This window comes from Vipera ursinii (assembly GCF_947247035.1).
Source record: "Vipera ursinii genome assembly, chromosome: 10".
Classification (NCBI taxonomy): Eukaryota; Metazoa; Chordata; class Lepidosauria; order Squamata; family Viperidae; genus Vipera; species Vipera ursinii.
Window position 1 is genome coordinate 16,649,860 of NC_139520.1, and position 27,191 is coordinate 16,677,050.

At 43.0% G+C, this 27,191-nt stretch overlaps 1 protein-coding gene across 2 annotated transcripts; it reads right to left on the bottom strand.

The window, feature by feature from the left end:
- Positions 1-335: 335 nt before the first annotated feature.
- Positions 336-23,688, bottom strand: MYLK3 (myosin light chain kinase 3). Of its 2 annotated transcripts, none has more exons than XM_083370311.1 (13): positions 23,107-23,688; positions 15,014-15,104; positions 13,863-14,253; positions 10,341-10,879; positions 8,934-9,039; positions 7,207-7,300; positions 5,960-6,069; positions 5,457-5,598; positions 4,643-4,713; positions 4,223-4,351; positions 3,045-3,197; positions 2,377-2,509; positions 336-1,524 (listed from the first exon to the last, which is right to left on the bottom strand). In XM_083370311.1, exons 1-13 carry the CDS (start codon positions 23,197-23,199, stop codon positions 1,441-1,443), a joined length of 2,136 nt encoding a protein of 711 aa, XP_083226437.1. In that variant the 5' UTR covers positions 23,200-23,688; the 3' UTR covers positions 336-1,440. The 2 variants fall into 2 exon arrangements, with proteins under 2 accessions (XP_083226437.1, XP_083226438.1); XM_083370312.1 differs by lacking the exon at positions 23,107-23,688 and adding an exon at positions 18,625-18,800.
- Between the last annotated feature and the right edge of the window lie 3,503 nt (positions 23,689-27,191).

Sequence of the window (27,191 nt, forward strand, 5' to 3'; positions counted from 1 at the left end):
TAGTTGCAAGGATCTGATTGAATCAGTTCAGAAATTCAGCTCCATATTTCTATGGCTGAGGATTTTAAATTCTGTTTTTAATTTTTTTCCCCACTTACATTGTCAGCAATAACCTTTGTTCTGCTGCGGACGGCAACTCATCAAGTCATTTTTATTTTTATCCCTCATTTCCCACAAAATCCCCAAGCTGATACATATCCTCAGGGAGTCCTCAGGGAAAGGGCGGTATATAAATGCAATAAAATAAATAAATAAAATAAATATCCTGATGGTGTCCCAGACAGTGGCAAATAACAGATCATTAATTTGGTTGTTTTTTTAAAAAAAAAAGTTTAGGAAAGTTAAGCAAAAGAGAAGCCGTGAGTGAGTGTATAAAAGGTAACTAATTTTATTTATTTGTTACATTTCTCTACCACCTATCTCCCTCAAAAGAGGGACGCTAATACAATGTCTTGGCAAGTGTTCTTAAAGCTAGTGATAACTACCCAAAGTTCTACTTTCAAAACAAAAATACTGAATTCGGAAAATAACTATCGCAACACCTGCAGAAAACTGCATTTTCTGCTTGAAGTCCAATCTTCCAACCGTGACTTGACATTCTCAACACCCTAGCGTTCTTAAAACCAAGACAACTAGTCCCCAGCAGAAAAAGCCATTCCTAACCACTCATATGTAATTATGGGAACAAAAGCCTAAGAGGCATAATTCAAGTGCTTTTCCTCCTCTCCTCTTGCAAGTGATAGGTCAGTGGTGGCGAACCTACGTCACGGGTGCCAGAGGCGGCACTCAGAGCCCTCCCTGTGGGCACCCGCACTGTGCCTCGGAGGTGGCAACTGTCCCTCTTTAACCAGCTGCCCCCCGCAGGTGTCCCTCCCCACGAGCGACATTGAGGTGACCACACCCACCCAATCTTCCATGACCAGAGCCACACCCACTCAGTAGGCTACGCCCACCTGGCACTCAGCAATAAATAAGTGGGTTTTGGGTTGCAGTTTGGGCACTCGGTCTCTAAAAGGTTCGCCATCACTGTGATAGGTTGTAAGACAACCCAGTCAGGCCTCCCCTTGGTGTAAGGGAAGGTCCCTAGGTGCCTTCTTAGGCTTGAGGGCGGCAACCTAAACAGATTGGTGGATGTACAATTGAGGAAGAGGAGAAAAGGAAACGTGAAACTGGTGGAAATGGACCGGGGTCTATGACAATTTGCCGCGGGACAAGAGTTCCACCAATATCAAAGAAATGGTGGAACAGAATCATTAAAGAAAGGATGCGAAAGGAGGGAACGGCATGAAGTGTGAATGGCAAAAAATGAAAATAACTCTTCGTTTGTTTTAAATAATCAAATAGAATTGATAAATAGTCCCGCGGCAAATGGGCCGCAGCGAGTTGGCTGAGCCAAGTTGTCCTATCCCCAGTGGACTGATCCCTAAAATCAGCCAAGTCTCAGCTCTCTTCAGCAGCTGGAGACTCCGGCAGGTTAGGAAATCTTCTCAGTCTGTTGGCAGCTGTGACCGCGTGGAAGTGCTTCTGTAAAGAGAAAAAAGAAACGTGTTGGAAAAACAAGAGACTCTTGCAAGATTTCTCCAGCGTTGGATTGTACCTTCACAACAATACTCAACATCCATACGGAGTTTTGAGATCCCCGCCCATCTGTCTTTTGTTTTTTACATACTCAACACTACCTGGGACCTTAGGCCAGTTGTCTTATCGTGTTCAGTAGGTACCTTCTGCTAGTTCAGGGGTAGGCAACCTCGGCTCTTTTATGACTCATGGACTTCAACTCCCAGAATTCCTGAGTCAGCATAGCATAGCTGACTCAGGAATTCTGGGAGTTGAAGTCCTTGAGTCATACTGTAAAAGAGCCGAGGTTGCCTACCCCTGTGCTAGTTCAAGCTTATCCGTTGCTTAAAACTAGCTTGCTGGCAGATAAAATTGTTTGGATATGCAAAGTATTGACGTAATTAAGAGAGAAAGAGGCATCCTCGTCTGTCGTGTTCACACCTGGCTTCCCCTGTACAAAAAAACCCTGTCACGAATGAAAGTAAATATATGAGTCCCAGGCAGTGGTGGGATTCAAATAGGTGAACAACCGGTTCTCTGTGTGGATGCCGCTTCCGGAAGTCCATTCTGGGCCTGGGCAACAAAAAAAATTAGCTACCGGTTCTCTTGAACTGGTGCGAACTGGATGAATACCACCACTGGTCCCATGTTGCAGGATCCAATCTGAGCCGGTCACCGGGACCAAAGAAGCTTTATTCTTCTTAGCTTCTGGTGACCAGCACAGATTGGATCCTGCAAAAAATTAGTGTCATCTGTAGTAAATGGGCAACACAGAGCTGTGCTCAGAAAAAAAAAATAGGGGAGCAGTGTGGCATTTACCTTCCATTTCCTCTGGGCCATGTATCTCTGCAGAAGCATCTGAGACTTCAAGCGAACTTTGGATTGCTTCGCCTTGGCAGACAAGTTGGTCAACCACTCATGTTTCAAGCAATTGGCTGCGCTTATTCTGCCGCTGGGATAACAAGACCAGAGAAAGGAGAAAAAGAATTAGGCCACTAGGCACACAGGTAGTCCTCGACTTACAACAGTTCATTTAGTGACCAAAGTTATAACAGCACTGGGTTGGGGGGGGAAGGTGACTTCTGGCTGTTTTTCACACGATGGTTGCAGCGTCCCGAGGTCGCGTGATCCACTTTTGCAACCTTCCGACAAGCAAAGTCAGTGGGGAAGCCGGGTTCACTTAATAACCACGATACTAGCTTAACAATTGCGAATGCACTTAATAACTGTGGCAAGAAAGGTTGTAAAACGGGGGGAAACTCACGTAACAGCTGTCTTGCTTAGCAACAGAAATTTTGGGCTCAGTTGTGATCATAAGCCGAGGACTTCCTGCACCCACATTAGTCTGAACTGTGCATCTTAAGCCACGATTTACAAAATAAGCATGATGGCTTGGACGCAGACAACTCACTTCGTTAATCAGGCTGGATATGTGTGTTGGGGAGAGACAGAATGATCTGGGATAAGACACCATGGCAAGTTCCTACCTCTTCTCCTTTATTAGAAGCCTGGATACAAAGTCTTTGGCCTCTTCGGACACTTGTTCAAATGCTTCTGCGTCAAAATCCCAGTTGCAGTTGACTATGTAATTCATGGTCTCTGCATCAGTTTCTCCAAGGAAAGGTGACAAGCCACTGACCCTAAAATAAGAAAGGAGAGGTTGCTTGAGGTGTGCAGATAATACACAATTTGAAGGCCAGAGCTCTAACTGCTAGGGAAAAGGGCCAAAATGCAACTCTTGGAGGACAATGTCGTTAAGGTGAAGACGCCTTCGTGATGCTCATCTCTTGATGACTACCTTGTCTCAATCAGGCCATTTTCTTGTCCAAGATAGGAACGTTTGCCAGCTTTCATGGCCAGGCAAGATAAGCCAAGTGCTGCCACTGTTGAGACAATCTGCGCCAGCTGCACACATCCTAAATAAAAGCATGCATGTTGACTGGAACCAGAACCATGATCTCCTACAAGTCGCACTCCCCCCAAAATTAGTAGAATTGGAAGTTCCATCCTTAATTGGTGCCAGATAAGGGTCAACAGAATTCAGGAGGGGATGGACTTACACAGTTTGTGGGAAACCTAACGACTCTAGGCTGTTGACTCTCTTAACGCAGCCCCTCCCTGCTCTTCTACATATGTGGCCCATCATGTTCTGGTGGAACTTAAATACACTACCCAAGACCTAGCCACATGAGCTACAATAAACAGCAACTCATGTATGGGCTGCATCTAGCTATAGGCCAAGACGAAACCATCAAAATGAATTTAGAAAGAATATATGCAGAATCGATTTTGATCATAGGTTAAATTCTTCCCAGCCTTTAACACAAGAGATGTTCCCTTTATTCAGCTCATGCTTACTTCACCCTTTTTTCTTGCCAACCATCATGTCAGAGGAAACCAAACCATTTTCTGCAATTCTGGCCCTCTGAACCAGGGGTGTCAAACTGCCGGCCCGCAAGCCAGATGCATTGTCGCAAAACCATGCCCACCCCATTGCCGGCAATGGCAAAAATGGCGCAATACGACACCTCACGTGACGTTGCGAGTTGGACGCCCCTGCTCTAAACTGTGGCATCCTGGTCTTCCCTACTGAGCAGTTGATTGACAATCCTCCCTTTCCCTTCCCTTCCCTTGGAAAAAAAAACAAAACCCAGGATTTACTCACAGCATGTATGCTATGATGCCTACGCTCCACATGTCCGTTGGGAATGACACAAAATCGTAGTTGACAACTTCGGGAGCCAAAAATTCGGGCGTGCCAAAATTGACTTTCAGCTTCTCCCGAGGCTTGTACCTTTAGCAAAGATGAGAAAGGGAGACGGGGTGGGGGGTGGGGGGGTGAGTGTAGAGAGGCAGTGGGAAGGTAATGAATTTATAGCAATAGAGGCATCAGTGTGCAAAGATATTGCGATCGCTGTCATGTTCTAGTAAGAAGGCCTTTTGAGTGAAAGCTCGGTCACCATGGCAATGGGTGGCATTTTAGTGAACCTCCAAACGAGATCACAAAATATTTATAGTCTACAAGGGGAGACGCTGAAGGAATAAAGAAAACATCAACGAAGCGTAAAGGGGAGGAGAGACTTACCTCCTTGCTAGTCCAAAATCAATTATTTTAATCTGGTTTCCACTGTGATTCACGCAGAGTATATTCTCGGGCTGCCAAAGAAGACAGAGGACACGCTTAAGCCCATCTTTAGAGCCTTTTTCAGAATTCATTTTTACTGGACAAGAGCCTGAGGGACGACGAGGGGATTCAAGTGGTGAGATGCAGCTTGATTTCCCCCTTCGAAAACTCTCGGTCCAACCCCTGCACCTCAGCCCAGCCTACTTATCAGGGCTGTTGTGAGCAGACAATGTCACACTTTTCCCCCTGTTTAAACAGGGCAGAGAAAGCTTGGTAGAGTTAGTTTTAACCTTGGTTGATTTTCCTGCTCTTGCATGGTGTGTAACCTGCGTGCAGTTTGCCCTCATGGGGTATCACTTTGCAAATGTTCCCTTCTTCTGGGTGTAAGGCTACAAGTAGTCCTAGACTTACAACCACAATTGGAACCAGAACTTTGATCGCTAAGTGGTGCCATGATAATTAAGCGAATCACACAGATCTTGAGCAAATCCAGCTTCCCCCATTAACTTGGTTTGTCAGAAGCCCCCTGGGAAGGTTGCAAATGAGGATCCCATGACCCCGGGGAAACTGCAACCATTGTAAATGCATATCAGTTGCCAAGCATCCAAATTTTGATCATGTGACCATTGGGGGGGGGGTGTTTGCAATGGCCGTTAAGTACAAGGACCAGTCATAAGTCCCGTTTTGAGGGCCGTCATAATTTCAAACAGCCATTAAACAAATGGGTTATAAGTTGAGGACTAACCTGTCCACTGGTGGTAGGTTCCCAACTTACCTTCAGATCAAGATGAAGGATGTACTGTTGGTGAAGGTAGTAGATTCCTTCACATATTTGTTTGGTAAACAAGATAGCATCCAACTCGGTAAGATTGTAGTTTTCATCTATGATCCGGTCAAATAACTCACCACCATCGACACTGGCGGAACAACAAAAGGCAGTGTTGAACAAGGACAGCTATTATGGAGGTGGACAACTATATGTGCCTGCTCTCTCCACGCGCTCCCAAAAAACCTTGGCAGTGGCAACCCCTCCCCCCATGTCACACATCGCCAGACTTGTAATTTTTAATTGCAATAGAAAAGAGGACATTCATCCAATCACAACGGACGCCATCCCAGAGCCGACAAAGCAAGTTACATTCAAGGTGGTCCAATCCAGTCTTATTTCTTTATTCTGATTCTAGCTTTTGTTTTAATGCATCTCCCAGGACCGTAGGAAAACTGCAACGTCACTGGCTTGTTAGCACAGCTAATTTACATCAGAGTGTACCAACTCACTATTCCATGATTAAGGTGAGGTTGTGCTTGCTCTCAAAAGCATCATAGAGTTGAATTAGGTTCACGTGATTTAACTGGTTCATTATGTTTATCTCATTCTTCACTTCTTCCTGAAACATTAATGAAATGTATTATTAGCGACGCTGACAGAAGGAAAAAGGAGGATGTAGAGATCCTTGCGATCCTCCAACAATTTTTCTGCTACTGTATGGTATATTTTAGAGCCGTGTTTCCTCAACCTTCGCTGCCTGAGATGCGTGGACTTCGACGTGCTGGATGGGGAATTCTGGAAGTTGAGCAGGGAGTCAGACTAGAAGACCTCCAGGGTCCCTTTCAATTGTATTATACTGTTGTTCTGTTCTGTTAAATTAATCAAGATACACTTCAGAAAAGTCTGTCTACCACAGTCATTTTATTTGCCAGATCCATTTAGAGCCCAAAGTTACACCAGGGTACCAAAGTAAAAAGTCAAGACCTATCTTAATTTTATTATTTCCAATCAAATCTGGCTGAAACATAAAAGATGGTATAATTTGATGGGAAGGACCCCCAGTTGGCATGATCAACATTCAGATATAAAGAGCCATGGTGGTGCAGTAGTTAGAATGCAGAATTGCAGGCTAATACTGCCTACTGTCAGCAGTTTGATTCTCACCGGCTCAAGGTTGACTCAATCTTCCATCTTTCCGCGGTCAGTAAAATGAGGACCCAGATTGTTGGGGCAATAGGCTGACTCTGTAAACCACTTAGAGAGGGCTGTAAAGCACTATATGAAGTGGTATATAAGTCTAAGTGCTATTGCTATTGCTAAAGAAAAGCTAGCAAGGCAAAACAAGAACCCAGTGGCAACTGAGAATGTAAGAAAGAAATTCAGAGAAGGTGCATATCCACACCCAAACAAATACATGTATGTCTATCTCAATCTATCTCTATATATCATTATCAGCCAAGAGAATCAATCCACCGCAAAATGTATGCTTCTCAATTGCAGTGAGATTGGTGGCCAACACATTTAATAAATAAAATAAAGCTATCGTCTTTAATCTACCACCCAGTGCAGATTAACAGAGGTAACCTGCTCCTAATTCAACAAGTTAACCCATGGGCTTCAACACTGCTTCTCATATCTAGCTATCTAGTTATGAAAGATCTTGCTTTGCAGAGAAAACGCTGGCTGAAATAGAAATTTTTATCCTGGTCGTTTGCTTGTCTTGTTATTATTATTATTTTCAAGAGGCTATCATTACCCATTCTTTTGCTAATTTCACTTTGATGATCTTGGCAGCCAGACATAGTCCTGTGGACTTTTCGGTGCACTTGTGGACTTGACCAAAACGCCCCCTGTTGAAAGATGGAGAATACAAAGCGATGAAACCCACCAGGAAAACACCTCGGGGGGGGGGGCTGCTGACGCCTCCAGAGACCAACTATTCTTATCGTCAATTAAAAATAACCTGGTACAAAGCGAACGGAATCAAGAGGTCAGGAGTCTAAAAGCTCTTCTTTCTCCCAGCTTAGGAAAGGATTAAGCTTGATCTTTCCAGCCAGTTGTTCAGTGCTTATGTTCAAATCTTACTCCGCAGTTGTATTCTTTCACTGTGGAGCAAAATGTGACAACCTGGAGATGGTCTGTGGTGGGCTCTATAATTGTACATGCTTTGGCCGGTTGTGCTTGAGAAATGAATAACCAAAAAAGAGGGAACAACTTTGAACTTTGCTGATCACTTTCTAAATGATGCCAAAGCCAACGAGTAGAATTAGGCAGTTCTCTATCCCACGTTACAATTTCTAAGGGATGGGAAAAATCTGTACAATAAGGATATTGAAATTGTAGAAATATCACAGCGATCTTCTATAAATCCATTTGGAAGTGTCTGATCACTAGAAACGCATTCCTATGCAACTGTGCAAGGCAGAATCAGCAAAAAGCTTAGATTCGGGCAAAAATAAGGAAGAGTTTTTTGGTGTCTTACAAAAAAGACCAGTTTACTGTTTGATACGTTACTTGTGTGAACTTCATCAGATATCCCCGAATATAGCCCTGACAAAAAACAAGGATTTAGGCCACAAATGTATACAAGTGGTTACTTTCCTAAGGTCAAAAAATGTAAACCCAGTACGGGTAATCCTCTTTTACAAGGAAGTGCATGCTGAGATTGCCAAATAGAAATTTGTGATCTTAGTCTTCCATTCATTAGAAGAAAATTATGGCAGCAGAGATGGCCTGTCTCTCTTCCCCAAGCTACCCAAGAAAGTGTCATGAGATCAAAGCAAAAGTTTCTCCTGATCTTTTCCTCCAGCATCAGGTTTCTACCATCCCTCCAGTATATATTTGTGAGGTCATTTTGCCAAAGAGATTTCAACACACAGCAAGGTCTGCTCCGGTGCGGAATGGACAACTGCAGTGGCTTCATCCCAACCTCTACAACTTCATACCTCTGTTTCAAGTCTTCAGAGCGAGCAAGACTTTCACCCAACCAATACGGGCTGAATCGGTGCAATATGTACAGTTTAGTTGTTGGAAAAAATTTCAGATTTTGCACAATACCTTGAGATTCCTACCCTAATAATAATAATAATAATAATAATAAAAAAGGTGGATTTGCTATGCAATAGCCCATGTTAAGCCTAACCACAGCAACTTCAAGTAGCTTATGTTAAGCTTAACCAAGTTTGGCATCTTGCAATTGCTAGAACTTTCACTCGCCTGGTTAAGTATATTATTAAAAGCACTTCCTTCGAAATAATTCTTACACTCCATGAATGTAGCTGCTGTGGGCTTCACTGAACTAGCTAAGCATGTGCAAAAACAGCCCTTGCAAAAATATCAGTGTAAGGCCAATACTGAATTTGTGACGGCCTTACAGCAGACTTTAAAAATAAACCACCCCTTCAATGTAACACTGATATTTACACAACTGGAGGATAAGAAATTATTTCCAAAGTAGTCTGATCATGTTATAGCGAAACTTACCCTCCCAACACTTCATCGTGGTTTACAGTGTATAAAGCGGTTAACTCAGTTTGTTTGAGGCTCACAATGCGATGCTCAAAAGGAGCTGGAGGAGGAGGGCTGTCATCTGAAGAAGAAGCAGAGGAACATGGTTTTGATAGTTCTTCCAACAGACACTGCAACATCATCTTGACATCTTTCATCTGCCTTTTTCTTTCTCCAGATGGAGAGATATAAAGTACGGTAAGTAGATCACAGACTATCAACAGCTGAATATGTTTGCAATGAGGTAGGTAGAAGGGAAGAAAATGATAGGTATAACTCAGGGGTCTTCATACTTGGCCCTTTTATGACTTGTGAACTTCAACTCCCAGAATTCCTCAGCCAGCGAGCCTGGCTAAGGAATTCTGGGGGTTGAAGTCCACAAGTCATAAAAGGGCCAAGTTTGAAGACCCCTGGTATAACTCTTTGGGAAGTCATGCAAATCTATAGCCATACAGTGTTTTAATATTCCATTTTGCAACTGTGGATAGCTTATTATTGATCCAACTATTTCAGGCACTGGAGCAATTACAAATTTAGCAAAAACTCTGAGCACTTCACCTACATAGACAGTTCTCTTCAAATATTACAAGTTGTGATTTATTTATTTTTTTAAAAAACTAGTTATTTGATAAACCCTAGCACCTTGTTTCACTCATAACAATATTCTATAAATTATAAATTCACAATTTTCATTTGCAGGTATATAGAACAGAATTCTATTCTATTCTGTATACCTGCAAATGAAAATTGTGAATTTACTGTATAATTTGTAACATATTGTTATGAGTGAACCAAGCTGCTAGGGTTTATTAGATAACTAGGTTTGGATTTTTTTAATCACAAGTTGTGATTTTTTTTAAAAAAAAGCTAGTTATTTGATAAATCCTAGCAGCTTGTTTCGCTCATAACAATATGCTATAAATTATACATTTGCAATTTTCATTTGCGGGTATATATGTTGCATTAAATAGTAACGTGGTTTTATTTTGGTTTAGTATGTTGTACAAACCCAGCAAGGGTGCTTATAAAACAAACCATGGCTTATGATATATAAATTCAGGCCTCGCATCGAGGAGAACATTTTCTAAACTAGTTTTTGCCTGAGTGTGCTTTTCTTTTTCTTTTTTTCTTTTCCATTTTCTGGAGGACCATTCAGTCGTACCTATCGAGGTCTTCTCCAAACACAACTTCACCCATTCACCAGCTGGGATCATCTGCTCTGCAACCAAGCTTCTGAAGCAAAACATACTGTAAAACCATAGAAGTTGGAGAGGGCTCTATAGGCCACATGGTCCACCCCCTGTTCTGGGTACAAAATTTTGGATTTGTAAGTAGAGGCAACCCAAGAGAGAATGTGCAACTGATCCAGAAGCGGTTACTTACCAATGACCACCTCTTCCCCTTTGGTGGCTGCTACGAATGGAGTAATCTCTGCAACTTTCTCTGCTCCCTGTCGGGATCTGCTTTCTCGCCTCACTAGAGAAACTCTCCGTGATTCCACGGTTTCTGTTTTGACGTCTTTGATTGCCTGGGCCATCTCCTTGGGACTTGTTCCTGAGGCTCCTAGAACTTCAGCAAAGTCTTTGGGAGTGGAACTGGGACAAGGGCGAGTCTTACGTTGACTTTCTCCATTGTCTTCAGCCTTTGGAAGTGGCGCTGCTGAAGTAGGACCTGACAGTTTAGGAATCTGCTCGCTCCTCTTATTGGCAGAATGGACTCCTGTCAGTTCTTGTGTGGGGTCAGTCCTGCTGTCCTTTGAGGGCAACTTGGCTTTAGAAGGTTCCTGCAAACGCTTACTTTCTTCGCCTACTGGCCGCAGGGAAAGTGGAGCCAACCCTCCATCGTGTCTACCTCCAACACTTCCTTCTTTGCTTCTCCAAGCCTTGTCTGGAGCATCATTAGTCCGTGCAGTGACTGAAGGCCTGCAAAGCAATCAACTTTAGATCTTTCCTTGTAGCTTCTGAATTTAATTTAATCAAGATTTTACCCAGTCACTTCAGGAAGGCATGGACTCAGGAACAGCTTTTCTTGAGTTGGCAGGCTTGAAAAGCATCACACTTCAGCCCCATTCTCTACACTGGCCAAGGCTAATTAGTGATTCTGGGAATTACGCTCCAACATCTGGAGTACACCTGGTTGAGGAAGGCCAACAGAGATCATATACTGTAGCTATCTTGCATGTCTCCAAGATGTGCTCGTGGATATGGACTTGATGACCAAATAGCTCCATGATCTTTTTCATCCTACACTGACTACTCTAACTGAAGCAGCTCTCCAATCCCTTAAGCCAGGGGTGTCCAGCCATGACAACTTTGGACTTCAACTCCCAGAATCCCCCAGCCATGGGGCTGAACAACTAGTGAGTGGAGCCATAAACAAATCTGGTTGATACCCTCTTTTCTTTTTACCAAAGGGAGGGAACCACTTAGGTCTCACCAAAGAGAGCCTTGGTGGAGCAGTGGGCTAATGCCTCCTTAAGTAACACCAGCTGCCTGCAATTAGTGCAGGTTCGCATCCCACCAGGCTCAAGGTTGACTCAGCCTTCCATCCTTCCAAGGTAGGTAAAATGAGGACCCAGATTGTTGGGGGCAATTAAGCTGACTTTGTAATAATGCCGCTTGGGAGGTGTGTGTGAAAGCCCTAATAAGCAGGCATATACATAGAATGAAGGCTACTGCTAAGCTTGTAAGCCGCCCTGAGTCTTCGGAGAAGGGCGGGATATAAATGGAATAAAAAAAAATAAAGATCCAAAATGATCACTAATGTACCGTGTAAATATTGAAATCAGATTTATTGCATCTCTCTGCTCTGAACCTTGCTATTCTTCCTGGTGAAGAGAATATTAAGCAGACTTAACTGGATGGGGTGTTTCATGGTGCTTAAGTCCGCTTAAGTCTGTACTCTCTCCCCCTTGAGGAAAAAGGCTGCAGTATTTGTAAAATAGAGGTGGACTTTTGCAGGACTTTCAGTTCTGCTGCATTGGAGTTTTTTTGTCTGCTGATGCCCCCTAGTGGACATTTTCTCTCTATCAAATTGAGCTAGCCCAGAGGTAGGCAACCTCGGCTCTTTTATGACTCGTGGACTTCAACTCCCAGAATTCCTGAGTCAGCATAAGTCCACGAGTCATAAAAGAGCCGAGGTTGCCTACCCCTGAGCTAGCCTTTTATTGAGTCAAGACCATCCAATTTGGATCGATCCTCAAAGCCAATACTTTTTTCACACATCTGCCACCTTTGCACATTCACAAATGGTAGCCTGGACAATCCTCACCTCAGGATCACTCTAAATCCTACCATATCTCAGATCTTGTTGAGATTTCATCTGCTTCTCTTTAGAGTCTTCAACTCCATTCTTGAAGCTACCTTGAGACTCCCAACTTTGGAAAAGTGAACTAGAAAAAAAAAGGTTTTCCCTCCCTAACTGCAATTATTCTTTTTTTTCTAAAGATTATAACATTTCTCCTTGGCCAGCTTTGCAGAATTATGGTTTTAACAACATACCTCCTGTAAGTCCTAAGGTCCAAAAGACAATGCTGCTGAATTGAACTATAACTAAAACCTATTGCAAAGTAGCAGTGTAAGATGCTAATTTGACAAGCATAGGGGATGCTCTTTGTCAGGAATCAGGATAAAGCAGGTACTGATGTATTCCTTGTCAGTAAGATTGTTCAGACACTTCCAGTGAAGGAAATGCTTAATGCTAAATCTGGATTCAAAGTGATACTTGGAATTGTATTCCTTGGGACTGCTGAAGCCCATGATATAATAAGATGGAACTGATTTAAAAAGTCCTAATGGAATCATAGAATTGTAGAGTCAGAAGGAACAGCAGAATCATCTAGTGGTGGCACAGTGGTTAGAATGCAGTATTGCAGGCTAACTCTGCCCACTGACAGAAGTTCAAACCTGACCAGCTCAAGGTTGACTCAGCCTTCCATCCTTCAGAGGTTGGTAAAATGAGGACCTAGATTGTTGGGGGCAATAGGCTGAGTCTATAAGCAGCTTAGAGAGGGCTGTAAAGCACTGTGACGTGGTCTATAAGCCTAAGCGCTAGTGCAAAATGCAGGAAAGCCAATTCAATGATCCTTAAGAGATTATTCAACTGCTGCTTCTTAAAGATCTCCAGAGTCAGAGAACCTATAACATTTGTAGTTGGAGCTACAGCTTGGTCCTCAGGAAATTTTTCCTTACATTCAATAAAATAATTTATATGTACTCAGCCTCCAGTTAATTTCATAACAATTGCTACCACGGGGGAGGGGGGGAATCCTACTTCCTAGCTTATCTAGCTTTAAACCAGCTTTCCTTCAAAGGAAGACAATCAATGGAGGTTGCACATTTATAGACAGTGGCCCACCAAATGCTGTTCATGCTGAAGTACCCATAAAACCTACTGCTTTTAAGCTGTCCCTGCCAGCTTGCCAGAAATATCATGGTGGGGACTGTGGAAAGCATGAAGCCGGGTGAGACCCACCTTCGTTCTAACAGAGTTTTCTTTCCCCGAATCCAAGAGAAGAACACTAAAGGTAAAGGTAAAGGTTCCCCCGCACATGTGTGCTAGTCGTTTCTGACTCTAGGGGCCGGTGCTCATCTCCGTTTCAAAGCCGAAGAGCCAGCGCTTGTCTGAGAACGTCTCCGTGGTCATGTGGCCGGCATGACTAGATGCCAAAGGCGCACAGAACGCTGTTACCTTCCCACCGTAGTGGTCCCTATTTTTCTACTTGCATTTTTACATGCTTTCGAACTGCTAGGTTGACAGAAGCTGGGACGAGTAACAGGCGCTCACTCTGTTATGCGGCACTCGGGATTCGACCCACCAAACTGCCGACCATCTGATCGACAAGCTCAGCAACCTAACCCACTGAGCCACTGCATCCCTAGAAGAACACTAGGAACCACCAATTACCTTGTCCTTATAACTTCACAGTCAGGTGTTGAGGTAGAAGACACAGCTTCCCCAGCAGGAGTGTCAAGTCCACTTTTTTCTCCTCGCTTCCATTTTGGAGTCACCTGCTTCGGGGGAGATTTTTCTTTATCCCTCTTTTGGGACTCTGTCAGATTGCCACTGCTTGGGCAGAAAGGGCCATCCTTCTGGACAACGTTCCCGTTCCCCGTTTCTTTTTGTCTTGGACAATCCTTGGAGCCATTCGCCCATCCCAAAGGATCTGTTGGTTCAAGCTGGGCCATCTTCTCTGCAGCACATGGTCTGGAGCTTTCCTTGGAAAGGACCACACCAGCCAAGTTTACCTTTTCACGTAGTCTGTGCTGCTCACCCAACTCGGTCCCTTTTTGGTTTTCTACAAAAATTATTTTCAGAGGGAAAAGATAATGCTGGAGAACATTGACAAGGCCCGCGCTGCAGAGACAACCGCAAGAACGTAGAACCAATTGAGTAAAATACTTCTCATAATATGTTTGTTTATTTAGCATATGTCATCTCTTAATGTATAATTCAGGGGTCCTCAAACATGGCCCTTTTATGACTTGTGGACTTCAACTCCCAGAATTCCTCAGCCAGTGTGCCTGGCTGAGGAATTCTGGGAGTTGAAGTCCACAAGTCATAAAAGGGCCACGTTTGAAGACACACACCCCCGATATAATTCATACAACAAGGAGTCACCAAGGCATTAAATAGTTTGCAATTCAGTACATTATGAAAATCTAGCTGTAAGAACCGAGCTGTTACATGAAGTCACACTGTGACTGTATGTGTTTGGGTATTGCTTTCTCTGTGAATAGAATAATTACATTAACATAGGTTTACAATGTGGGTTGATGTGCAAACCCAAACCCTATACAGTTTACAATTTTATGAAAAGAGCGTAGAGAGCTGAACCTTACCTTACATCAGAGATAGGCAAACTGGAGATTGGGCATCAACTTCCATAATACCCAACTAGTAGGGTCAATAAGAAATGAGGACACCAGTAATCTGAAGCATTTGAAAGGCATCAGGTTGCCTTCTCTGGCCTTAAGTTAAACCATCCTATTAATTTATTCTCGCAGATTAAAGATTCTGCCTCCGCATGACTTAACAACAAGCATCTATATTAATACCTTCCAAAGAATCCTGGCTTTCTGTCTGTGTTCCTTGCTTGGGAGTTGCATGCTTTCCTTTTGAACCCTTGTCTTCTGGCTTATCTTTAGTCTAGAAAAGTGAAAGAAAACCCGCAAGGTCAGTTTATGCACATTTCTTGCAAAAAAATGAAAAAGACAGTGCCTGCTCATTGCTTTCAGTATGGACAGCACAGGAAATCAAAGAAAACGGAAGCTACAGCGTTCCACTATTTCCAGCTACTGTTTCTTCTTGCCTGTTTGCAGTCAGGGGTGAGAGGTTGCTGGTTTAGTAGATAGACTGAATTATGGGGATCGAGAGATGCTTAACACCTTCAACAAGGTGAAAATGAAAGAACTAACATCCATATCTCTCGTTTCCTCCATTCTTCGCTCTTGCTCACCTGTGATCATCTGTCCCAGACCCACCAATCAATGGTTCCAATCGGGGCTGTGTCTTGTGAGATCTCCTGAACGTCTGTGACCCGAAACTCATTTCAGAGCTCAACAAATCACAACATTGTCCCAACCTGATTGGTAGAACTTCCATTCCAGAAGCCCTTGTTGATGACTTACTCAGATTAGCAACGTACTTGTCCTTAACCATGTGATTTTGGGGGGGAAAACTAAGTCTTAGGTCCTAGATCCACAATAGGAGACATTCCATCCTCATGTTCATTAGCTTTTTCTGGGGAATCAACCTTGCTAACAGTTAAGCTACTGCTCTGTGGGACACCGTGGCTTCATGAGTTTAGTTTGCTTGATCCTGTTACTTACCACTCTTTATTTGGATTTTGAAGCTTGCAGTCCATAAAATACATTGCTAATTAGCATTTCCCCAAGCCCCACTCTTCAACCATTCCACCGGCTATTTCAAAATAAGATGATCCAACTCTCAAAAAACAGCACGCGCTATTTTGAACTTGATGTTTATTTACTTCGTTGGACTCAACTTGGGCAAGAAGGGACAGTCTCAGGAGACTCTGGATGTTTATGCATTTGAATTTGGTATCTTGGCTTCTTTGGCTCCAGCTTATCTACGTCTTTTTTGAGTGATGAGAGATCTATCACACCATGTGGCAGAAGGAGACATATCTCATGGAACCTTTCTGAAGCTTTTCTCCATCAACTGATTAAAAAGCACGCATTCAAAGCAAGGCCACTAATGGCAAACCTAAGATTGGTAAGTGCGTGGGTTTATTTCACTTGGATTTTTTTTCCCCTATCAAAAAGTGAGAACGAGCTAATGCAAATAATGCTCTGGCTGAATGTATTTTTTTCTGAGGAATCTACAATCCTCTGCAGAACCCTCAAAAAAAGCACCTTAGGAAATGATGGAGTGAGGATGGGCCATCACTTCTATGGGAAATTATACTGAATGAGACTCCCAGGTATTTGTTTGTTTATTTATTTACTTGTTCAATTTCTGAAGGGTCCTTGGTGGTCTCTGAGCTTGGTTATTTTCCTGCAGACATTTCATTACCCAAATTAGGCAACATCATCATCAGTGTTACAAGAGAGTGGGGTTTGTTCTCTGTTTACATATAAGTAGCTTGCCTTGTCAATGTTGGTACAAGTATTCTTGGTGGTTCCTTAATGGGGCTAGCACTGTTGATGTTACCTAGTTTGGGTAATGAAATGTGTAGAAGAAAACAAGCAAGCTCAGAGAACACCAAGGACCCCGAGGTTGTCCTCCTTCTCCGTCTAGCAAGGACGATGTTACCTAATTTGGGTAATGAGACATCTGCAAGAAAACAAGCAAGTTCAGAGAACACCAAGGACCCCAAGGTTGTCCTCCTCATCCAACTCCTCCTCTCCTCTAACACTGATGATGTTACCTAGTTTGGTTAATGAAACATCAACAAGAAATAACCAAGCTCAGAGATGACCAAGGACCTCTCTTTTCAACCCTGAGCTAAGAGTTTTGTACAGATAGATTGACCAGATGGACAGCAGATGAAATTTAAAAAAATATGGAATGAGGTTCCTGAACATTTCTCATCTGCTTATAGATGTGCTTATCTCACTATTTCTGAAGGAAAATTTATCCATTGTTTCAGATCCTGACAAGAGCATTGGTAATCAAACACTTTCATTTACACACCACTCATTTTTAGTGTCTCTTTTGGAGAAGTTGCAGCAACACTTTTGTTGAATTGAGTATCTCTTCCCTGCAATTTTAATTTAGAAAAGATACAGAAAAAAATATTCCCAAGTATGGAAGGTTAGAACAATAACTTTCCTTATTTTTTCCCCCCAAATCCAGGAATCTTCCAGTTACAACGGACATTCCCAATTTAAATGTCATTTAAGGTTGACTCAGCCTTCCATCCTTCTGAGGTAGGTAAAATGAGGACCCAGATTGTTGGGGGCAATTAAGCTGACTTTGTAATAATGCCGCTTGGGGTGTGTGTGAAAGCCCTAATAAGCAGACATATACATAGAATGAAGGCTACTGCTAAGCTTGTAAGCCGCCCTGAGTCTTCGGAGAAGGGCGGGATATAAATGGAATTAAAATAAAAAAATAAATAAAATAAAAAATAAAATTTAAAATGCCTATATTTTCTTTTCTTGCATTCTTCAATCACTGGGTATAAAAGTGAGCAAGAGCTGTTGATTTTTTAAAGAAACAGTTGACTTCATGAGTGTGTGTTGCACTGAACGGTAAAAAGAATAACTCGATCCTAATGTTTATATCATTTTTTTTAGAATGAGAAGTTCAGATTTTGTTTTTTGTTGCTCTTTTTCATGTCTACCCATTTCCAACACCAAAAGAACAGCGGCAGAACACGGATAAACGTGATTCAACCCTATTAGTTGGAAGAGCAGCAGTCATCAATACAAAACTATACCAAGAGAGTCTACAGGCGCTGGTTATAGTTTCATTAAATATTCCTAATATGGGAAAATTAAAGATTCCCACACAGGGAATAAGAAGGTGCTCACCTCCTCCAGGATTTCAAGCAAGTTCCCTTTCCACCAAGGAACACCCCCTTTCAGAATGAAATCCACCATCTTTGAGTTTCTAAACATTTCCCCCAAACACTTCACCATCTTGTCAGTCGCATCCACAGCTGTCTCCACCTTCTCCATTTTTTTTCCTGGTACCTGGAAGCATCGTGATGCGTTGCTTTCACCAGGTTCAAAACCTCGGTGTACGTACTCTGCGTTTCTACCTGCTGGACATTATCTTCGCTGCGATGAATTCCACCGATTGGGCCCACAGGAGATTGGATGCACTTAGCTGATGGGGAGGCCTTTTTCCCAAATCATCCATCCCTTCGTTCACTTTCCGGATTTTTTTCGGTCAAGTCTTCTTGGAAATGCAACAGCTTGTCTACCTTTGCGTTGAGAAGGTTGAGTTTTTTTGTCCATTGTGTTTACACGGCTGCCTTTGGTCACCCGAGGCCTATTTATAAACGCTTCTTAAGACCTCAGGGTCCTTTCAGACATTCTGATGGGAAGAGATTAAATGGGTTGGCCCTTTGCTTGCTGAAATTAAAGGGCAGTGCTTGGAAATTATGTCGGCCTTTGGAATGGAACTAAAACTCTAGAACCTGCTAAGAGCATGTCATCTATTAGCTGCCATGTAAGCCACTCTTGTTTCGTATTACCTGTTTTCTTCTTGCATGCGTACAGTGATGAGGAGGGTGACAACTTGGCAGTCAGCTTAAAGAATCCCCCCCCCAGCAGCCTTCTTGCCGTCACAAAACCATTTAAAATTCTTCCCTCGAGAGGCTGTTGATAACCAAGCATCTTAAGAATTGGCAGCAGCTGAATAGTTGAGATTCGTGCCGAGAGGAGAGGAGAGGAAAGTTAGAATTTTCTATCGGATTTTCGGATGGTGCAAGGAAACAGCTGATAAAGTGATTCTTTTCGAAGGAGGAAGGGGAGGAAAAAGGGAAAAATTGAAGGGGAACTGAAGCAAAGTTAAAATTCTCCAAGTTTTAAAAAAAATAATAATAATAGGGCGTTATTGTCAAATACAAAATGTACACACGTCGGCCAATACGCATACCGGCCGGGCTTAAAATTGGCTGGCAGTCCGGACGTTAAAAATAGGACGTTAACGACAATGACACAAAGCACACATCTCACACCAGCGTGCCTTTCAAAGCAGAAACAACTCAAGTCAAATTCTTTCGGTTGTGCCAAGAGAGTCCTCTGGCCTTTTTTTTTTTTAAAGAAACAGCTGATCAAAATTGTTTTTTTTTATAATTAATAGCAAAGTCATTAGTCTTACAGGCTACTCTTCTCCCGCCCTCCCCCCCCCATTTTTTTTTCTTCTGTTCAAATTTGCATTTTCCCAACAGGGATTTTTTTAGTGGGATTTAACATGAATTACATTCCCTAGGGCAGGGGTAGGCAACCTCGGCTCTTTTATGACTCATGGACTTCAACTCCCAGAATTCCTGAGCCAGCTGGCTCAGGAATTCTGGGAGTTGAAGTCCATGAGTCATAAAAGAGCCGAGGTTGCCTACCCCTGCCCTAGGATGACCCAAAGTTTTGCCTACTTTTTCTATATTCACACATATGAAGTTGTTTGAATGGTATTTCCCCCCCCCCCACACACACACACACAATATCCAGATTTTCACAATGTGGAAATTAAGGCACGTGGTCTCCGGAAGCAGGGTCAAAATACAATTGTTTGTTGTTCTTTGGTCAGTTGAATGAATATATCAATGAATATCCACAAGAGCCTCTTGTGTCTTTCACCCTTTGTTTTCCGCTGAGTTCCCATTCCAGAATCTGTATTTCAATCTCCAGGCAAGGCAGTCCAGATTATAACTGAAGTCACAAGTCTCACCGCAACCTCTGAATCAATCAAGTCCAATCTGTACTGGATCTCTAGCATCACGTTTTATGGCAGACTGGCATTTTAGTAACTGTTGTTTTGATTTATTTATTTGCCCCTCTGTGCACCTTCAGGAAGCAGAGTGGGATTAAATAAATATAGATAGTGGAGCAAGTCCCCATCCTTATGTCGTTGTCTCTGTGCGTAGTGTTGTGTAAGAATGACCTTGGGAGACAAGAGGGAGAACTATAGACTGGACAACCTGTATGGAAAAGATATCTCATCCCACAGAAAAAGGGAGGGTGTGGGAAAGACTTTAGAAGGAGCCCTCCCTATGACTAATACTGGGAGTTGTGATCCAACAAGTTCAGGAGAACTATCTCAAAGGTGCTTTTCCAAAAGGCAACTGGACTGGTTTTTTTCCTTGAGGAGGAAGAAGAAAAAATTGTGCTTTTCATCCAAGAAGCTTCAACATTTTACAACAATGAGAAAGAAAAAAACAATCATTTCTTCTTCTTCTTCTTCTTCTTCTTCTTCTTCTTCTTCTTCTTCTTCTTCTTCTTCTTCTTCTCCTCCTCCTCCTCCTCCTCCTCCTCCTCCTCCTCCTCCTCCTTCTTCTTCTCACATCAGGAGGAATTTGCAACAATAGTTTTGCAGCACAGCATGTTCTTCCTGCTCAAGCTAAAATAGCTATGATTAGCAACCTCCTATATCAGCAGTGGCACCTGGTCCTGCCCCAGCTGTTATCTTGGCATAGTTTATCCAGGGCCCCACATTCCCTCTGTCCCTCTTACTTCCCAGCTAGTCTACAGGCGACAAATCAACATCTTCCTCACCTTAACTCATCCAAGCGTTTGTCCTTCAACATCACCACCACTAGTCTTCTTACTAAGACAAGGACTAGCTGGCCAAGTGGGCTTCTAAAGTAAGATTCCTTTGACACCCACATTCTAATTTCAGCTTGGCACATTAGTCAGCCAGCTCACTGTGACATTTGCATTTGACGTCATTCACATGTACAAGAATAATTGGGTATCAGCAATCTGATCACAACAGCTAACCGGGTAAGAGAAGCAGATGGAAGCTTAGTTTACCCGCCGTTCGCCAGGTAACACTTTAGGCCAGGGGTTGGCAACCTCGGCTCTTTTATGACTCGTGGACTTCAACTCCCAGAATTCCTGAGCCAGCATAGCTCAGTATGGAAACCTCTCCATTTCTCCTCAGCATGGCTGGCTCAGGAATTCTGGGAGTTGAAGTCCACGAGTCATAAAAGAGCCGAGGTTGCCGACCCCTGCTTTAGGCTGTTGAATTACTTAGGTACATCTACTGATTTATCAGAATTATTATATCTTCCCTTCCAGTGGGTCAGTAGGGAAAAAAAATGACTAGTTCACTCTTTGCTCAGATATCTTGGAAGCCTTGTTGGTTGGGAACACAATAGAAGGCCAGGCTGCTTGAATCTGAAGCTTTGTGGAGCTCACATTTTGTAACCGATGGCCTCATGAAGTCAGAGCTGCTTGTAGTAGTTAATAATACTCTACACAGTCAACAGCCCCCAAAGTACGGGAGTGGAGCTGAGACCAACAGTGATGGGTTGTTGTTGTTGTTGTTGTTTTAAAAAAACAACCTGAGATCAGGTTTTAGTCAAGAACGTCTTCATTCAGAATGTCACTTTCTAGCCACTATTTCACATCAACAGGTTATCTTGAGTGAAGATCCCTAATTAAGTTCCATGCTTACTTCAACCCACGATATTTTGGCACATGGATGTATGAACACTGTGGACACCTATACTCAAAATCCTCTGATTTGGAAAAGATGGCAACATGAAAATGTCGCTGTTAGCATTCTCTACCAGCTTCCTTAACTTGGTGCTACACAACGTGTTGGAAGCCACAGTCTGGTGAAGATGCGTTGAGGAATGGCTGGCCTAAGGACATCTGTATTCCATGTTTCTGCTTATGTGTCCCGGCAGGGTTTACATTACCGTGCTTAATTTTCTGCTGTAATACTAATAGCCTACTTATTTTCTGAGTGCCAGCTCTTAGATACTTAAAAGGATGTCGTCTATATGGAAAGAGGAGGAATTAGAGGGCTTAGGACGGTGAAGACCATTTTTAAGAGACACACGGTGAGGAGAAAAATAGAGGGGGGGGAATGAAAGGAAGGAGAATGCCATAAAAACAACCCACTGAAGCCTAAGCAGTGAGTATATGCAATTATAAGAAGCCGAAGGGACAGAAATCAGATAGTGCGGAAAAGGGAAATGAACGGAGAATTCTAGAAAAGTGTCCAACTGGTTGTATTCCTAAAGAAGAAAGTAGAGTTTGGTTATGTGCACAAAGGAAGAGGAGACAGGACACCAGAACTTTGCCAAAAAGCTATTTTTAGAATGAAATGCCCAGGGAGCAAAGTAACCTGAATGCCCCCATCCAAGCAAAAAGATTGCCAGCTAGGATACAAGATCTAGTCAGCCGTTTGCAAAGTTACACGAAAATTTAACCTAAGCCAGGAAACACTGTATAAGAAAAGAAAACACGAGCATTGCTATATTGGTTAATATTTAGAGAAAGACTAGCGGCATCACCACCATAATCTCTCTCTCTCTCTCGTGTGTGTGTGTGCGTGCATGTGCGTGCGTGCGTGCGTGTCTATGTGTGTGTGTCCGTATATGTCCATGTATATCTGTTTGTGTGTCTGCATACAAAGGCAGAGATATATGCAGTCTTCCATGGAGAGCATTGTTAAGGACTTCATTCCTGATTTTTTTTTTTACGATCGGATTCCTTTCTTTCCTAACTCCTGCTTTTCCCACCACCACCACCTCTTTTTCCTTCTTTTAAACTAATATATTCAGGCTAAATAACTCGGATTTTTATTCTCTATCATTTTTGAACGGTTAAAAGGAAAAAAAAATCTGTTTCAAAGATGTCAGTCTCAAGCTTCATTTGGAGAGCTACTTAGAAATGTGGGCCACATGCAATGATCTCTACACTAAGGTTGCCTTTGCTTTTTAAACATATCGCATTACACGAATCTCTCCTTAGGATTAGTGTGATGTTAAGCCCCTCAGCCACAAACGGTCGCGAGAACTTCTGTTCCTTCATATAACTATTAAAGCATGGAAGAGAAAATCAAGGCAGGTGAAATCTTGACCCCCATCACTCAAGACTATTTTGCCCTTTTAATAAAATAAAATAAAATAAAATAAAAAGATGATTCAAATGACAGCCCGGCAGAAAACAGCTTCACGGACGTAGCGTCTGAAACTTATAAATAAAGAGATAAGTTTCCTTACCGCAAATTTCTTGATGTAATCGGAGGCACAGGATCCTCCCATGCTCAAGGGAAGGGACTTATGCAACGAAGAACTCTGATAAAGGGTTCCCATATTTTTTATTTTTTATTTGCTGTCCCCTTGCACTCGTTGGGCAGACCACCAAGGACGGCCCACTGTTTTTAACTCAATTGAAAGAATGGAAGCCTGGCTCAATCTTGCTGGGCTGGATGGCTTCCTTTATCTATCACCCGAACCAGGCATTTCAACCACTTTCTTATCTTGAAGGCCGAGCTCTTATCTCTATTCCTACAGCTCACTTCCTGAATGGCTGATAGGGGCTACGGCACGGAGCTGCGGGCGCTGATGGGACTAATCTGAAATCCGTACAGGGACTCCTCTTTTCATTGGACGAAAGCCCTTTTGTAACCCGCATGCACCCGATGCAATTCTAGGAGTGTTACTTTCAGGATAAGCGAATTATCCATTCCTAAATTGAATTAGAGGGCTTTGCGATGTGTCAGATGTAATTCTCAAAATAAAATTACTTCCAAGTAGTTAAGGGCATTAACAAAGCTGATGTTGGGAGCTCATTAATGCCACCACCTCTGTTCCTGTAGTGAGAAATGAGCTGCCCGCCGAGTTAGATTCCAGGTCTTTTCAGAATCAAATCTGTAACAATGGTTGGAAACTGATCAGAGAGAGAAGCAACCTGGAATTAAGGGGAAAGTTCCTAACAGCGAGGACAATCAACCAGTGGAACCATTTGCCTTCAGACGTTGTGGGAGCTTCATCACTGGAGATTTTTAAGAAGTGACTGGACAGCCTGTTGTCTGAGGTAGTACAGCTCATGTGACCCCTCTTTTTGCAACCTTCTGACAAGCAAAGTCCATGGGGAAGCCAGATTCACTTGACAACCGTGTCACTAATTTAACAGCTGCAGTGATTCACTTAATAACTATGGCAAGAAAAGTCGTGAAATCGAGCAAAATGCACTTAACAAATGTTTTGCTTAGCAACAGAAATGTTGGCCTCACTTGTAGTCATAAGGGCTTCCCTATATTGGCGTATCCAAATGTTGGTCCAGCTTTTACCTTGACTCCCCATTCCATAATTGTTCACCTATCACGATCGCTTATCCTTTCATCCGGGGAGCTCTAAGTTTCCTTACAACAGCCTTCTCCAATCTTATGTCCTTTGGAAACTTGGAGGCAAAAACTCTCAGAACTGCCTATCAACATGGATGCAAGCCCGGAAGAGGTTTCTAAGGGACATGCACAGCCCAGAGTCACAGTGGAGAGCCATAGATACTGTACATGCAAAGGTTGCAGGTGGCAGTGGGGAGGAGGAGGGAGGGAGGGAGGGAGGGAGGGAGGGAGGGAGGGAGGAAGGAAGGAAGGAAGGAAGGAAGGAAGGAAGGAAGGAAGGAAGGAAGGAAGGAAGGAAGGAAGGACAGTCTTGCATGACAGCAAAGGTCCCCATTAGGAAATCTGGCAGCTGGTTTGGAACAAACAAGGTTCAATCAGCCTCCCTTAATTTGCAGCTCTAAATACAGATACTGGTTATGTAAAAAGACACCCTGTTACCCCAGTGGTTAACATAAGACATGAACCGCATTATCAGTCAGATTTTCTCTGCCTTTGAGCTTTTTCTTTCGAATGCAAGCATTTTTTTGTCCCTGAGGTTCTGCAGAGGATAGGCAGGAAGAAGATTATCTGGATTATTATTATTATTTAAGTACATGTTCCTTTTACTTTGGCATTTATAGCTTCATTGTTCCCAGGGAAATTTTGAAGGTAGCAGTGGGTGAAAGTTACTTTTAGAAGGGGGAGGCGGGGTTTTGTTATTGTCATTTTGCTGCGATTGAGCATTTCAAAAACAGACATTAAAATAAAGAGGTATTTATTTAGGGGACATTATTTTCCCAGCTCATCTCTGAAAAACGTCAACATTCAAGGTGTCACAAGAATGGAAAACAACATCCTCAAAGACGTGACTCAAAGGCTGCACCTCTGTATGATTAAATGTTTGAAGAAAGAACTCGGAAAATGCCTTAACATTCATCCACAGCCACCTCCTCTGGAATGTTCAGAATTGCTATTGGCTGCTTGGATAAGCAGCATCTGTAGATGCACCTGAGGCATGAACAAACCCAACTTATCCAAAATTTCAAGCTGCTTCCAGTGATGGAGCACCCACAACTTCTGGAGGCAGGTGGTTCCACTGGCTAATCGTTCTCACCGGCAGGAAGTTTCTCCTTAGTTCTAGGTTGCTTCTCTCCTTGATCAGTTTCCATCCGTTGCTTCTGATCCTGCTTTGGAGAATAGGTTGACTCCCTTTTTTCCCTTTCTATGAGCGGACCTCTTGCTCACGGAGGCAATCTATTGTTTCCTGCTTCAGATAGAAAAACAACCAAGTGCATTTTGCTGAACATAAAAACAGAGGTTATTCCTGCAGGCACCAGGAGGAGAAAAAGAGTGTGATCCTCAGAGATTTCCCAGGCCTGTTCCAGTGTGGCATTTTATCCCAGCAGAGTCTGAAAGCCTGCCAAATAAGTAGCAGGCAGCTTCTAAAGATTGGGCAGAAAATTCAGTCATACCAACAAGCTCAAACGCTTAGCCTGAAGTGCTTTCCTGGTGCAGCAAATTGAGCCATGATCACTTTCACAAGCGGAGATTGGGGAGCAGAGCTGAGAAACCTCAATAATCAAAAAAGAAGAAGAAGAAGAAGAAGAAGAAGAAGAAGAAGAAGGAGGAGGAGGAGGAGGAGGAGGAGGAGGAGGAGGAGGAGGAGGAGGAGGAGGAGAAGAAGAAGGAGAAGAGGAGAAGGAGGAGGAGGAGAAGAAGAAGAAGAAGAAGAAGAAGAAGAAGAAGAAGAAGAAGAAGGAGGAGGAGGAGGAGGAGGAGGAGGAGGAGGAGGAGGAGGAGGAGGAGGAGGAGGAGGAGGAGGAGAAGAAGAAGGAGAAGAGGAGAAGGAGGAGGAGGAGGAGGAGGAGGAGGAGGAGAAGACGAAGAAGAAGAAGAAGAAGAAGAAAAAGAAGAAGAAGAAGAAGAAAGAAAGAAAGAAAGAAAGAAAGAAAGAAAGAAAGAAAGAAAGAAAGAAAGAAAGAAAGAAAGAAAGAAAGAAAGAAAGAAAGAAATATATGAAGTTTCACCTCCCTTTCCAGGGCAACTGGGCTTTCATATTTATTTCGTTTGTTCCGAATCCTTTTTCTAACCCAACGATCCCAAGAGTTTCTCCCAAACTGCCTATAACTACTTAATCACCAAATACTTCTGTCCTTGAGTGGGGGGAACCGTTGCAAGGTTGCATTTTGGAATTCAGAAAAGCCCACTGTTCATTTGTCTTTGCTGTTTAGCAGCTGCATTGCTGCCTCAGGCTGAGTTATCCAATGTTAAAATAAAGCACGTAATGGAAATAACAAGCTCCTTTTTTCCTATTTCCTGGTCTGTTTAGAACACTGACTTCTAGGCAGTCAAGCCAGGAATCTCATATCCATAATGGCCCATTGAAAGTCTCATTAATACAAGGAAAATCCTGTGTGTGGGTCCCGTTAGCACCTACCTTTTCATGGGTCTTCCAATTACAAGTCAACGTAGAATTGGATACTAGCATAGAGCACAAAGGTGTCACCAAGAAACCTGCAGCGAAAGAGCAGCTCGGGAGCCCGGCTCAATCTTTATCCGTTATAAATCAGGAAAGGCCATCCGCAAAGCTGCAATTGGATAGGAAGAAAATGGAAACACACCCTTTCTCCTGGGGAAGCATCCTCAGACAGCCCTCCTCTCTGAGGGCACAGCCTTGGCACCAAGACACTTCCAAAGGTGCTTCCCTCCGGATGGATCATTAGAGGGAAAGGTCAGAATCCCTACCGGCTTCCCTAAAATAACAGAGATCTGCCTCCTCCATCTTGCAAAGAGGGGACATTTCAAGGCAAAGAAGATCCTGCCTTTAAATTGTCCACGGTCTATTTTGAAATCGTTCTCTCTGGGCCATCCCCAATTCCAGCCTCACTGACGACAACATATTGTTAGCTGTTTCTATTTAGGAAAGTGGAGAAGGTTTGTGGGGGGAGGGGGAAGGATCTGGTCAGATTTAGGCCGGAG